The sequence below is a fragment of the Aquarana catesbeiana genome, linkage group LG02 (assembly GCF_042186555.1).
Source record: "Aquarana catesbeiana isolate 2022-GZ linkage group LG02, ASM4218655v1, whole genome shotgun sequence".
Lineage (NCBI taxonomy): Eukaryota > Metazoa > Chordata > Amphibia > Anura > Ranidae > Aquarana > Aquarana catesbeiana.
In genome coordinates this window covers 61,539,605-61,553,028 of record NC_133325.1, presented here as the reverse complement: position 1 = coordinate 61,553,028, position 13,424 = coordinate 61,539,605, and the positions used below count along the sequence as shown (strand labels likewise).

General features: G+C 44.3%; 1 protein-coding gene across 2 annotated transcripts in view; it reads right to left on the bottom strand.

The window, feature by feature from the left end:
* Nucleotides 1–13,424, bottom strand: part of LOC141126915 (cyclic nucleotide-binding domain-containing protein 2-like) — a 553,939-nt gene that overhangs the window by 185,382 nt on the left and 355,133 nt on the right. For both annotated transcript variants that reach the window (XM_073612976.1, XM_073612977.1), the window contains exon 12: nucleotides 7,684–7,742. In XM_073612976.1, coding sequence (XP_073469077.1) covers nucleotides 7,684–7,742 — 59 coding nt within the window. The remainder of the gene's footprint in view (nucleotides 1–7,683; nucleotides 7,743–13,424) is intronic.

Genomic DNA, 13,424 nt, shown 5'->3' with positions numbered 1-13,424 from the left:
AGATGCAGTGAGATGCTGCAGACACCTGTATGAGCTTAACCACTGGTATACTACCACAACTATATTAGCACATAGTAAACATGCATCAGACTACAGGATTGTAAATAAAGTGAGTATATTATTGCAAGGCCAAATAAAATGGCAATACAAACAAGCAATAAACAGGTAAAGGAGTCCGTTTGAATGCAATAAACTAACTGACATGAATGCCAGGCTTTACCTCCCTAGCAGTATTCCTGAGTGTGGCTCGGGGTGAATTTTCATTACCAAAAGTGGTAACCCTGAGCCACACTTGGGACTGCATCATAGGATCCAGGCAAAGTTACTTAGCTTGTCCCCAGGATCCTGCGATGTCCCCCCCCGCTGTGTGTGTGCGGGCTGTGTCCTCCGCTCGATCTATCACTGTGTCGGGCTCCATTCCCTGTGAGCGTCGCAATGCATGGGGAGGGAGCCCGGTGCCGAATTCAAAAAGTGCAAAAAGAATAATACATATAGTACACTGTAATCTTACAGATTACAGTACTGTATCAAATAATTTCACCTCCCTTTTGTGGAGGTGAAGAGTCTACTAGACTCTTGTTTGGACAGATTTAAGTGAGTTATTCCTAAGAATTACAGACCTACAATATAAAACGTCAAATTTCAATGCAAAACAATGTACCACTCTCAGCATCAAAAATCAGACATAATAGTACCGCCAGGGAGGTTAATATGGTAATTAATTGAGACCACAGTGGACTTTTAGTAAGTATCAGCAGTACTGGTAAAGGGCAGCATAAGCAGTGAACTGTAAAATAGACAGCAAGGAAAAGTCTCACAATATCTCCCTGCAACAAATGATCAGGCAGTGTCCCAGAGTGCACCCTGTGTATATCTCCCTGAGTGTGAGCATAAGTAGGTGTATATTTTCCTGAAAAAGAAGTACCCCTTTGAGGCAATTGTACAGTATTTGGTGCCTGGCTTGTAAGCTTCACCCAGCCTATAGTGGGGCCCAATCTGTATGGCGGTGCACTAAAACTGTCTCTTTAGATTGCATGCAGTGATTTATTTTGGGACTGCTAGGCAAATAGGCAGTCTCCTGTTTTACTAAACTGCTAACAGTAGTAAAGTAAGCACAGCTAAAACTGCTCACCAGTGCTAGTACACAACTAACCTTGTCCTGGGCGCTGGTCAGTCTGCTATTCTCAGAAACCCAGCCCCTGATAACTTAGTCCTCATGATCAGGTCCTCAAAGGCTCAGCTCACAGCCCTCTGGTCCTCAGTGTCTCTCTCTCTCCCTGGTGTAGGCACAGACGCACGCTGGCAACAGGTCTGTCCACCTCCACAGTGCAGCACCTCCACAAAAAAGACATGTCCCAGTGTCCTATGCGGCTACATCATCATCTTCTTGCCGCTGACTGGCTCACCGTCCTTGCTGCCAGGAGGGAGGGGAAGTAATGGGGGGAGAATTTCACACACAGTTGCTCTGTCCTCAGTGCAGCAGCAGGGGAAGGGAAGAAATGCAGGCTGAGGAATACACATCTCGCTCTGTCCTCAGAGTCCAGTGCTCCTAGCCAGGAGAGCACTCAGCTGCACAAATTTTCAGCAAACACAGAAAATACCTGTTGCTCTTGCCAGAAACACCATGTCATTGTCACTTTCTGTGAGCTGCTTCCAAAGAATATCTTGCTTTCCAGCTGTTAACTGTTCTGTAAACTACAAACTGCCTTGCCTCCCATGTAATGTAGATGAAAAGATAAAGACGTGTTTGTTTAAGACAGCCATGGCTCCCTCCATAGATACAGTGGAGGAGTGATGTAGCCACTCATGGAAAGGAAGTGAGTTATTTGTAGGATTACCAGGTGAAAATAAAGCAAAAGAAACTTGAAAAAAAGAAAACAAAATGCAGACACCATACCAAGGATTAGTAAGCTGCAATATAATACATTTTTGGTTTTGGATTTAGATATGCTTTAATTTACATTGGCTTTACTTTTTTATATATAAGATTCCTTATACCCTTTAATAAAGTAACAAAGCATTTACAGATCTGAGATATAAATAAAAGTGTTAAATATGCAATCTCTCTATAGCATTATGATATAGCCTCATATGTGACAAGGTTACTTTAAAATTGACCCGCTCACCATTTTCTTAAAGTTCTAAAAAAAAACCATATGTGGGCCAAAAAAGCTACTTAGAGTAGCACTCTTTTTTTATCCTCTCCATTAAACTTGCAGAAAATCAACACTTCCTGAAGTGTTGAATCCTCTGATTTCTTGGCTGCTCACAACAGTTCCTTTCCCCAGCCCCTATGCCATATCGCTGTTACTCCTGTAAGTAGAAAAATTACAAAATCTTGGAAGTCACTGCATAGTAAACACTACATCAATGTTGATTCTCTGCAAGTTACATAGTAGGTGAGGTTGAAAAACGACACAAGTCCATCAAGTCCAACCTATGTGTGTGATTATATTTCAGTATTACATTGTATATCCCTGTATGTTGTGGTTGTTCAGGTGCTTATCTAATAGTTTCTTGAAACTATCGATGCCACCCGCTGAGACCACCGCCTGTGGAAGGTAATTCCACATCCTTGCTGCTCTTACAGTAAAGAACCCTCTACGTAGTTTAAGGTTAAACCTCTTTTATCCTAATTTTAATGAGTGGCCGCGAGTCTTGTTTTCCGCAAAAAAGTTTTATCCCTATTGTGGGCTCACCGGTATGGTATTTGTATATTGAAATCATATCCCCTCTCAAGCATCTCTTCTCCAGAGAGAATAAGTTCAGTGCTCGCAACCTTTCCTCATAACTAGGGATGAGCTTCGTGTTCGAGTCGAACCCATGTTCGACTCGAACATCGGCTGTTCGATCGTTCGCCGAATTGCGAACGTTATGGGCCGTTCGCGCTAAATTCGTGTGGCGCGTCACGGCCCATAATTCACTGCGGCATCGCAGTGCATTGCTGGCTGATGATTGGCCAAGCATGCACTATGACCCGCATGCTTGGCCAATCACAGCGCCGTCAGTAGAGAGAGCTGTAATTGGCCAAAGCCAGGGTGGCTTTGGCCAATTATGGCTCAGGGGATTTAGTACACACCCCACACTATATAAGGCCGCCTGCACGGCGGCCCTGTGTAGTGTGTGTTCCGGTGTGCTGAGAGATAGAGAGAGAGAGAGACAGTGTCATTTGATTTGAGTTAGATAGATTAGGCAGAACAGTCAGTCAGTTAGCTGCACTTACAGTGTATTGTGTATATATATGCATCCCAGGTGTTGCATATATATATATACACTGTATTCAGTTTAGCTAGATCCGTTCCTGTTATCTTCTATCTAGACTATTTACATTTAATGCAGTGCGTCCTGCTCACAGTGTTCAGCTAGATCCGTTCCTGCTATTTACATTTAGTGCAGTGCGTCCTGCTCACAGTGTTCAGCTAGATCCGTTCCTGTTATCTTCTAGACTATTTACATTTAGTGCAGTGCGTCCTGCTCACAGTGTTCAGCTAGATCCGTTCCTGCAATTTACATTTAGTGCAGTGCGTCCTGCTCACAGTGTTCAGCTAGATCCGTTCCTGCTATTTACATTTAGTGCAGTGCGTCCTGCTCACAGTGTTCAGCTAGATCCGTTCCTGCTATTTACATTTAGTGCAGTGCGTCCTGCTCACAGTGTTCAGCTAGATCCGTTCCTGCTATTTACATTTAGTGCAGTGCGTCCTGCTCACAGTGTTCAGCTAGATCCGTTCCTGCTATTTACATTTAGTGCAGTGCGTCCTGCTCACAGTGTTCAGCTAGATCCGTTCCTGCTATTTACATTTAGTGCAGTGCGTCCTGCTCACAGTGTTCAGCTAGATCCGTTCCTGCTATTTACATTTAGTGCAGTGCGTCCTGCTCACAGTGTTCAGCTAGATCCGTTCCTGCTATTTACATTTAGTGCAGTGCGTCCTGCGCACAGTGTTCAGCTAGATCCGTTCCTGCTATTTACATTTAGTGCAGTGCGTCCTGCTCACAGTGTTCAGCTAGATCCGTTCCTGTTATCTTCTAGACTATTTACATTTAGTGCAGTGCGTCCTGCTCACAGTGTTCAGCTAGATCCGTTCCTGTTATCTTCTAGACTATTTACATTTAGTGCAGTGCGTCCTGCTCACAGTGTTCAGCTAGATCCGTTCCTGTTATCTTCTAGACTATTTACATTTAGTGCAGTCCTCTGGGTTACTGGGTCTTGAGGATGGATCACTGGCCAGAGCTTGCACAGTATGCAATTGAGCTACTGGCCTGTCCTGCATCCAGCGTTCTTTCGGAACGCACATTCAGTGCTGCTGGAGGCGTGGTAACCGATCACAGGGTGCGTCTGTCCACCGACTCGGTCGATCGGCTGACCTTCATAAAAATGAATGAGTCTTGGATCACCACCAGCTACCAAGCACCTGATGCTGATGTAACCGAATAATTTTTTTTGAAATCTCAGATCCCTTCAAAGACTGCCTATGCTGATGCTGAGTGACTATCCCTGAGTAATTATCCTCTTCCTCCTCAATCATCACGCTGATAGCTTGTAAGAACATTTTTGGTTCTGGGCGCCACCACCAGTGCCTAAGGCACAATTTTTCAGCCCCTGTTTAACAGGGGCGTGTAATTACAATTTTTGATGTAATACTTTGCAGCAGGGCTCGTTCCTGCATTCCAACTAGAGTGTCTGTGAGGGGTTGCAGTGTTGTGGCACCAGCACCAGTGCCTAGGGCCCAATTTTTCTGCCCCTGTCTAACAGGGGCGTGTAATTACAATTTTTGATGCAATACTTTGCAGCAGGGCTCGTTCCTGCGTTCCAACTAGAGTGTCTGTGAGGGGTTGCAGTGTTGTGGCACCAGCACCAGTGCCTTATGCCGCGTACACACGGTCGGACTTTACGGCGGACTTTGCCCGGCGGATTTTTCGACGTACTTTCCGACGGACTTTGTGAATGAACGGACTTGCCTACACACAATCCACCAAAGTCCGTCGAATTCGTACGTGATGACGTACGACCGGACTAAAACAAGGAAGTTCATAGCCAGTAGCCAATAGCTGCCCTAGCGTGCCTTTTTGTCCGTCGAACTAGCATACAGACGAGCGGACTTTTCGACCGGACTCGATTTCAACGGATAAATTTTAAACAAGTTTAAAATCTAAGTCCGTCCAACTTTTGAGAAAACAAAGTCCGGTGGAGCCCACACACATCGAATTGTCCGACGAAATCCAGTCCGCCGGGCAAAGTCCGCCGTAAAGTCCGCTCGTGTGTACGCGGCATAAGGCCCAATTTTTCTGCCCCTGTCTAACAGGGGCGTGTAATTACAATTTTTGATGCAATACTTTGCAGCAGGGCTCGTTCCTGCGTTCCAACTAGAGTGTCTGTGAGGGGTTGCAGTGTTGTGGCACCAGCACCAGTGCCTAAGGCCCAATTTTTCTGCCCCTGTCTAACAGGGGCGTGTAATTACAATTTTTGATGCAATACTTTGCAGCAGGGCTCGTTCCTGCGTTCCAACTAGAGTGTCTGTGAGGGGTTGCAGTGTTGTGGCACCAGCACCAGTGCCTAAGGCCCAATTTTTCTGCCCCTGTCTAACAGGGGCGTGTAATTACAATTTTTGATGCAATACTTTGCAGCAGGGCTCGTTCCTGCGTTCCAACTAGAGTGTCTGTGAGGGGTTGCAGTGTTGTGGCACCAGCACCAGTGCCTAAGGCCCAATTTTTCTGCCCCTGTCTAACAGGGGCGTGTAATTACAATTTTTGAAGCAATAATTTGCAGCAGGGCTCGTTCCTGCGTTCCAACTAGAGTGTCTGTGAGGGGTTGCAGTGTTGTGGCACCAGCACCAGTGCCTAAGGCCTAATTTTTCAGCTCCTGTTCAACAGGGGCATGTAATTACAATTCTTGATCTAATATTTCACAGCAGGGCCCTGTGAGGGCTTACAGTGTTGTGGCCACAGCAACACCTAAGGCCCAAATTTCTGCTGAGTATATAGGGCAGGACCCTACTTTCAAACATCTAACTTACAAACGACTCCTACTTGCAAACGGAAGGAGACAACAGGAAGTGAGATGAAATCTACCCCTAGGAAGGGAAATTCTCTCCTGTAAGAGTTAATATGGGAAAACAATTTCTCCTTTCCACTGATGCTTTCCAATCCTTGTTCCACAAAAAAACCCAAATTTTCAAAAAACATTTTTCATTGGGACAAAAAAGTGAGGTGAAATCTTCTGAAGAGGAGGAAAGACAGCAAAACAAATGTCACAGGGGTGATAACCCTTCCCTATGTTTTCCAAAAAGCTTAGAAAAGATTTTTTGGCTGGAGCTAAACACGTTAAAAATGTTCAAAATTACAAACAGATTCTACTTAACAACAAACCTACAGTCCCTGTCTTGTTTGCACCGCCTGTATACTGCTGTTCAGAGTATATAGGGCCTGGTGGCCCCACACCTTTCCTTATTTTAATTTGGGTGCGGGGTTCCCCTTAATATCCATACAAGACCCAAAGGGCCTGGTAATGGACTGGGGGGTACCCATGCCGTTTGTCTCACTGATTTTCATCCATATTGCCATGACCCGACATGACATTAAACCCCCAAGCAGTTTTAAATGAGATTTTTTCCTTTAAAAATGACATTTGGTGCAGGGACTGTTCTAAACATGGGAAACACGCGTCACTTTACAGGCATACTATAGACACCCCCCAGGTACGATATTTAAAGGAATATTTCACTTTTTTTTTTTTACTTTAAGCATCATTAAAATCACTGCTCCCGAAAAAACGGCCGTTTTTAAAAGTTTTTTTTGCATTGATACATGTCCCCTGGGGTAGGACCCGGGTCCCCAAACCCTTTTTAGGACAATACCATGCAAATTAGCCTTTAAAATGAGCACTTTTGATTTCGAACGTTCGAGTCCCATAGACGTCAATGGGGTTCTAACGTTCGTGCGAACTTTCGGTCCGTTCGCGGGTTCTGGTGCGAACCGAACCGGGGGTTGTTCGGCTCATCCCTACTCATAACTAATATCCTCCAGATCCTTCATTAGTTTTGTTGCCCTTCTTTGTTCTCGCTCCACTTCCAGTACATCCTTCCTGAGGACTGGTGCCCAGAACTGGACAGCATACTCCAGGTGCGGCCGGACCAGAGTCTTGTAGAACGGGAGAATTATTGTTTTATCTCTGGAATTAATCCCCTTTTTAATGAATGCCAATATTCTGTTTGCTTTGTTAACAGCAGCTTGGCATTGCATGCCATTGCTGAGCCTATCATCTACTAGGACCCCCAGGTCCTTTTCCATCCTAGACTCCCCCAGAGGCCCCCCCCCCAGTGTATATATTGTATTCATATTTTTGCCACCCAAATGCATTATTTTAAATTTTTCTACATTGAACCTCATTTGCCATGTAGTTGCCCACCCCATTCATTTGTTCAGATCTTTTTGCAAGATTTCCACATCCTGCGGAGAAGTTATTGCCCTGCTTAGCTTAATATCGTCCGCATATACAGAGATTGAACTGTTTACCCCATCCTCCAGGTCAAGTTTGATGGAGCGGATAACTGGTTAGAATAAACCTATTCTTCTTTATATATAAAGATATTATTTATATATTTCCACATGTGTAGACCTTCCATGAAGTGATAGCAGGGTTAACATTTGATGTGCCAGTGCTTATTAATGAATCATTATAAACTGTACCTGCACTGGTGATCTCATCTTGGATTCCTCAATGGGGGTGCTTCTACTCTGACTTCGACCTAAAATGTAGAAATATAATGTTGAAGCCATTCAATGGATATAGTCAGATAAAAATATAATGCATTAGTCAACCTTATTAATCAAGGTTATCTAAAATTAGGAGTGTGTATTAAAGTGGTGTTCCGGCCGAAATTATACTTTTTAAATAAAAATACCCCTATAATATACAAGCTTAATGTATTCTAGTAAAGTTAGTCTGTAAACTAAGGTCTGTTTTGTTAGTTTATAGCAGTAATTTGTTATTTTATAAATTTACAGCAGGCCGTGGCCATCTTAAGTGTGGGCATCTGAAGCCAGACTGTATTTCTTCCTGGATCTCATCCTTGCAGATCTTGCACAAGCTCAGTGCAGCACAAGCAGTGTAATAGGTTTCAGGTCAGGTTTCCATAGCAACGGCAGTGTCAGAGGAAGTTGCTGCCCCTTCCCAGAAGGCATTGCAAACAGGAAATGATGCGATGGGCCACGGCCAGGGAGGAGGAAGTGAAAAATGAATATAGCAGATATACAGTAGGTGCTGAGTAAAAAAATATCCAATTCGTTTACAGTGCACAGTTTAGTGAGGGATGCTGAAGAGTTGTAAAAAGTGGGTGGAACTCCACTTTAACTAACAGCAGCCAATCAGCTTTCTTTGCTCAGATGTCATTTTGCAGGCCAACTTCAGTTCAGATGCTGTGGTGACCATTCTTATATAAAGTACTATTGCAAACTGCCGGGACTAGCCTACTGGACTGTTTAGAGTCACCTACAATGCACAGCTGAATCTAATTGGCTGTAAAGGGTCTCTCATTTACAAAAATGTAATAAATTAGGCTTTCTCTGTTTAGGGGGAAGCAAGGAGCCTGCAGTGGGTGTGTTTTGGGAAATGGTCTACTGCAATGGTCTCCAAACTGCATCCCGCGGGCCGAATGTGGCCCTTTGCTTTTCTTTTTCTGGCCCTCAGGGCACCATTCCTCCCACTGACACCACAATGGGGCACTAGTCATCCCAATGACACCAATGATGGGGTACTATTACTCCCACTGACACCAACGATGAGCATTATTCCTCCAATACCAATGACAGGACATTATTCCTGGTCCTACCGACCAGAGGTGCTAGGGCTTTTTTTTATTTTACCCCCCCTGAACACCAAATCAGAGGCATTTCGTACTCCCGGGGAACCACAGTCTAGGCCTCCTAATGTCTTATGGACAATAAACTGGCTCTTTGTTTATAAAGTTTGAAGACCCCTGGTCTATTGCATTAAAGACAAGCAACTAATAAGAGGCCCTAGATCCCCATATTACTGACAAGTGAATGTGTGCAATACAACATAGACTGAATAAAAACTTAGCAGGACAATGTTCCCTGTATATATGTTTTCCTTCTTCCTGTTTAGGAGACACAACAGGGAATCTCTCCGACGTATCCCCATTTGAAGATTTCCCTTCTATTCCTGTTCTAGTGACAACCTAAAATGTTGGATTTTCCCTCACTTTCAGTGCAAAAGTTAATGAATTCAAGGACTTAGGCTGGCCATTTATGGATCTAAATTCTAGGCTAGTGTAGCCTTTCAGCTGGGGGAGATGTTCTAGCGAATAGCTTATCTCCTCCACACTGCTGATAGCAGGGCAGCCCAGCAGGAAGGCTGTACATAAACGTTGACACCCTCCAGGCCTTTTTCCTGACACTTTTTTTTACATGGAAAATCATTTTTTTTGCTAGAAAATTAGCTAGAACTCAAAAACATTATATATATTTTTAAAGCAGAGGCCCCAGAGAATATCATGGTGGGTTTTGCAATTTTTCATGTTACACTGTATTTGTGCAGCAGTTTTTTAAATGCAATTTTTTGGGGAAAAAAATACACTTACATAACAATATGTACAGTATGTTACAACAATACATAACCCAATTATTTTTGTATAATGTAAAGGATGATGTTACGCTGAGTAAGTACATACCAAACATGTCACACTTTTAAATTGCGTATGCTTGTGTTGACAAAAGACCTACATTTTTCTATTCATAGGCAATGCTTTAAAAGCCTTATGCCGCGTACACATGGTCGGACTTTACAGCTACAAAAGTCCGACAGCCCGTCCGACAGACTTTCAACAGACTTTCAACGGACTTTTGGCGGACTTTCAACAGACTTTTTAACAAGCGGACTTGCCTACACACGATCACACAAAAGTCCGACGGATTCGTACGTGATGGCGCACACCGGACTAAAATAAGGAAGTTGATAGCCAGTAGCCAATAGCTGCCCTAGCGTCGGTTTTTGTCCGTCGGACTAGCATACAGATGATCGGATTTCTGGGTCCGGCAGAGTTACGACGTAAAGATTTGAAGCATGTTCCAAATCTAAAGTCCATCAGATTTGTGGCTGGAAAAGTCAGCTGAAAGTCCGGGGAAGCCCACACACGATCGGATTGTCCCCCGGACTTGATCCCTCTGACTTTTGTAGCCGAAAAGTCCGACCGTGTGTACGCGGTATTAGATTAACAGAGGAGGTCTAGTGCTAGAGTTTCTGCCCATGAACTGGCCATCGCGGTGATACCTCTTATGTGTGGGACAATCGCTGTTGCCTGCAGGACCGACTTGCGTGTGAGCACGAGGGGGGGGGGGGCACCTTAATTTTTTTTATTATTTATTTATTTAATTTAAAAAAATATATATATATATATTTTTACACATCCTTGTGACAGTAATAGTCATGTGACAGGTACTATTCATGGACAGATTTGGGGTCTTTAAGACCCTAAATTCCGCTTCTGCCCTTAAAACATTCAAAACACCAAGATCAGTGTTTTTGAAAGCTTTTCATTTTTATTAAATGGCGCTGTTGACATTTGGGTAAACCGGAAGTGATGTCAGGTCATCGCTTCAGGTTTCAAAGCAGGGAGCTGATCAAAGCCAATTCCGTCTTTGTTCGGCTGTCTGAACGCTTGGATCTCCCGGTGGATCAGGAGAGCTTAAGCAACCCATGGAAGGTGGCGGAGGGGGGAGACGTCCCCTCCCGCTGCTTGTAAAAGCAATCCAGCGGCTATTTAGCTGCTAGGATTGCTTTTACAAGAGAGCCGCTCTAAAAAAACGGTACTGGGGTGATGCCTGCAGCTGCAGGCATAATCTCGGTATAACCACTTGAAGTCCAGCGACGTGCGGGTACGTCGCTGGTCAGCAAGTGGTTTAACACATGTGTTCCCGGGCCTGCCCACATAGTAAACAAACACCCTGGGACTTCAGAGATTTCGAGTGATGTCAGGATGGAGAGACTTATGAGGGAGGCTAACCATTGGCTGAAAAGGCGGCAGGGGGCAGAGCCACTGCCTCCTTATCCAATGGTTACACAAGTGAGCTGTCCAAATCTTCATCGGCTTTGGAGCGACTCTGATGCAGGAAGAAGACTGCACTTAAGGTGCTGAAGTGCATGCAGTGATCAAGGTGAGAGAGGGGAGAGCAAAAACGTGTTGTACCCCAATATAAACAAAAGGGAGCTGCTAGAAATGAATGTGCTTGAATAGCCTGTGCCCCCCCATTTATTAACACTCAGTTTACTGTCACCCACATTCCTGTCCTTTAACATGTTGACAGCAACCTGATACCTGTGCAGCATAGGTGTCAGCTTAATGTAACCGTGTTAAAGGACAAGAATATGGGTGGCAGTAAACTGAATGTTATTTGGCTCTACAGATGCACAAAATGCACACAGCATTCCTGTGCAATTCACATGCGATTCATTGATGGGTTCAGTGGGTTCAAATTGCATGGCATCGCACCAAAGTAGTGCATGTACTACTTTTGGAAGCACACTGCGACCGGATCGCATGGTACCTTTTGTACCATATAAACCAGTGTAGGCAATGCCTTTGCAACCTACATTTGGGGTTTCGTGAACATCACACTGAAACACACTGCAGATCGAAAGGGCAGTATGTTTTGAAAGCAGCGTGGGAAATGTGCAGAGATCGCATGTTTCCCGCACCGCATTCTAGTGTGAACCAGGGCTAAAAAAAACAGTGATCTTAGTGAAAGTAGGGGAAAAAAACTGTTGATGTGTTTCACACTGAACCAGCACTTAACAATGTGTTATGGACGTGTTATGAGTAAGTACTAGTTCAGCATGAAATGCATCAACAGTTTTTCCCCCCTACTTTCACTGTGATTGCTGTGTTTTTAAGGACTTTGTAAAATAATGCCCCGTACACACGGTCGGACTTTGTTCGGACATTCCGACAACAAAATCCATGGATTTTTTCCGACGGATGTTGGCTCAAACTTGTCTTGCATACACACGGTCACACAAAGTTGTCGGAAAATCCGATCGTTTTAAACGCGGTGACGTAAAACATGTACGTCGGGACTATAAACGGGGCAGTGGCCAATAGCTTTCATCTCTTTATTTATTCTGAGTAGGGATGAGCTTCGTGTTCGAGTCGAACCCATGTTCGACTCGAACATCGGCTGTTCGATCGTTCGCCGAATTGCGAACGTTATGGGCCGTTCGCGCTAAATTCGTGTGGCGCGTCACGGCCCATAATTCACTGCGGCATCGCAGTGCATTGCTGGCTGATGATTGGCCAAGCATGCACTATGACCCGCATGCTTGGCCAATCACAGCGCCGTCAGTAGAGAGAGCTGTAATTGGCCAAAGCCAGGGTGGCTTTGGCCAATTATGGCTCAGGGGATTTAGTACACACCCCACACTATATAAGGCCGCCTGCACGGCGGCCCTGTGTAGTGTGTGTTCCGGTGTGCTGAGAGATAGAGAGAGAGAGAGACAGTGTCGTTTGATTTGAGTTAGATAGATTAGGCAGAACAGTCAGTCAGTTAGCTGCACTTACAGTGTATTGTGTATATATATGCATCCCAGGTGTTGCATATATATATATATACACTGTATTCAGTTTAGCTAGATCCGTTCCTGTTATCTTCTATCTAGACTATTTACATTTAATGCAGTGCGTCCTGCTCACAGTGTTCAGCTAGATCCGTTCCTGTTATCTTCTAGACTATTTACATTTAGTGCAGTGCGTCCTGCTCACAGTGTTCAGCTAGATCCGTTCCTGTTATCTTCTAGACTATTTACATTTAGTGCAGTGCGTCCTGCTCACAGTGTTCAGCTAGATCCGTTCCTGTTAAATTCCTACTGACAGGCAGGCTTGTCTGGTTACAGTATATAAAGCTACCTGAAGAAAATTACAGGTGTTCTATTTGATCCTATTAGTACCACGGTCAGGCAGCTAGACTATTTACATTTAGTACAGTGCGTCCTGCTCACAGTGTTCAGCTAGATCCGTTCCTGTTATCTTCCTACTGACAGGCAGGCTTGTCTGGTTACAGTATATAAAGCTACCTGAAGAAAATTACAGGTGTTCTATTTGATCCTATTAGTACCACGGTCAGGCAGCTAGACTATTTACATTTAGTACAGTGCGTCCTGCTCACAGTGTACAGCTAGATCCGTTCCTGTTATCTTCCTACTGACAGGCAGGCTTGTCTGGTTACAGTATATAAAGCTACCTGAAGAAAATTACAGGTGTTCTATTTGATCCTATTAGTACCACGGTCAGGCAGCTAGACTATTTACATTTAGTACAGTGCGTCCTGCTCACAGTGTTCAGCTAGATCCGTTCCTGTTATCTTCCTACTGACAGGCAGGCTTGTCTGGTTACAGTATATAAAGCTACCTGAAGAAA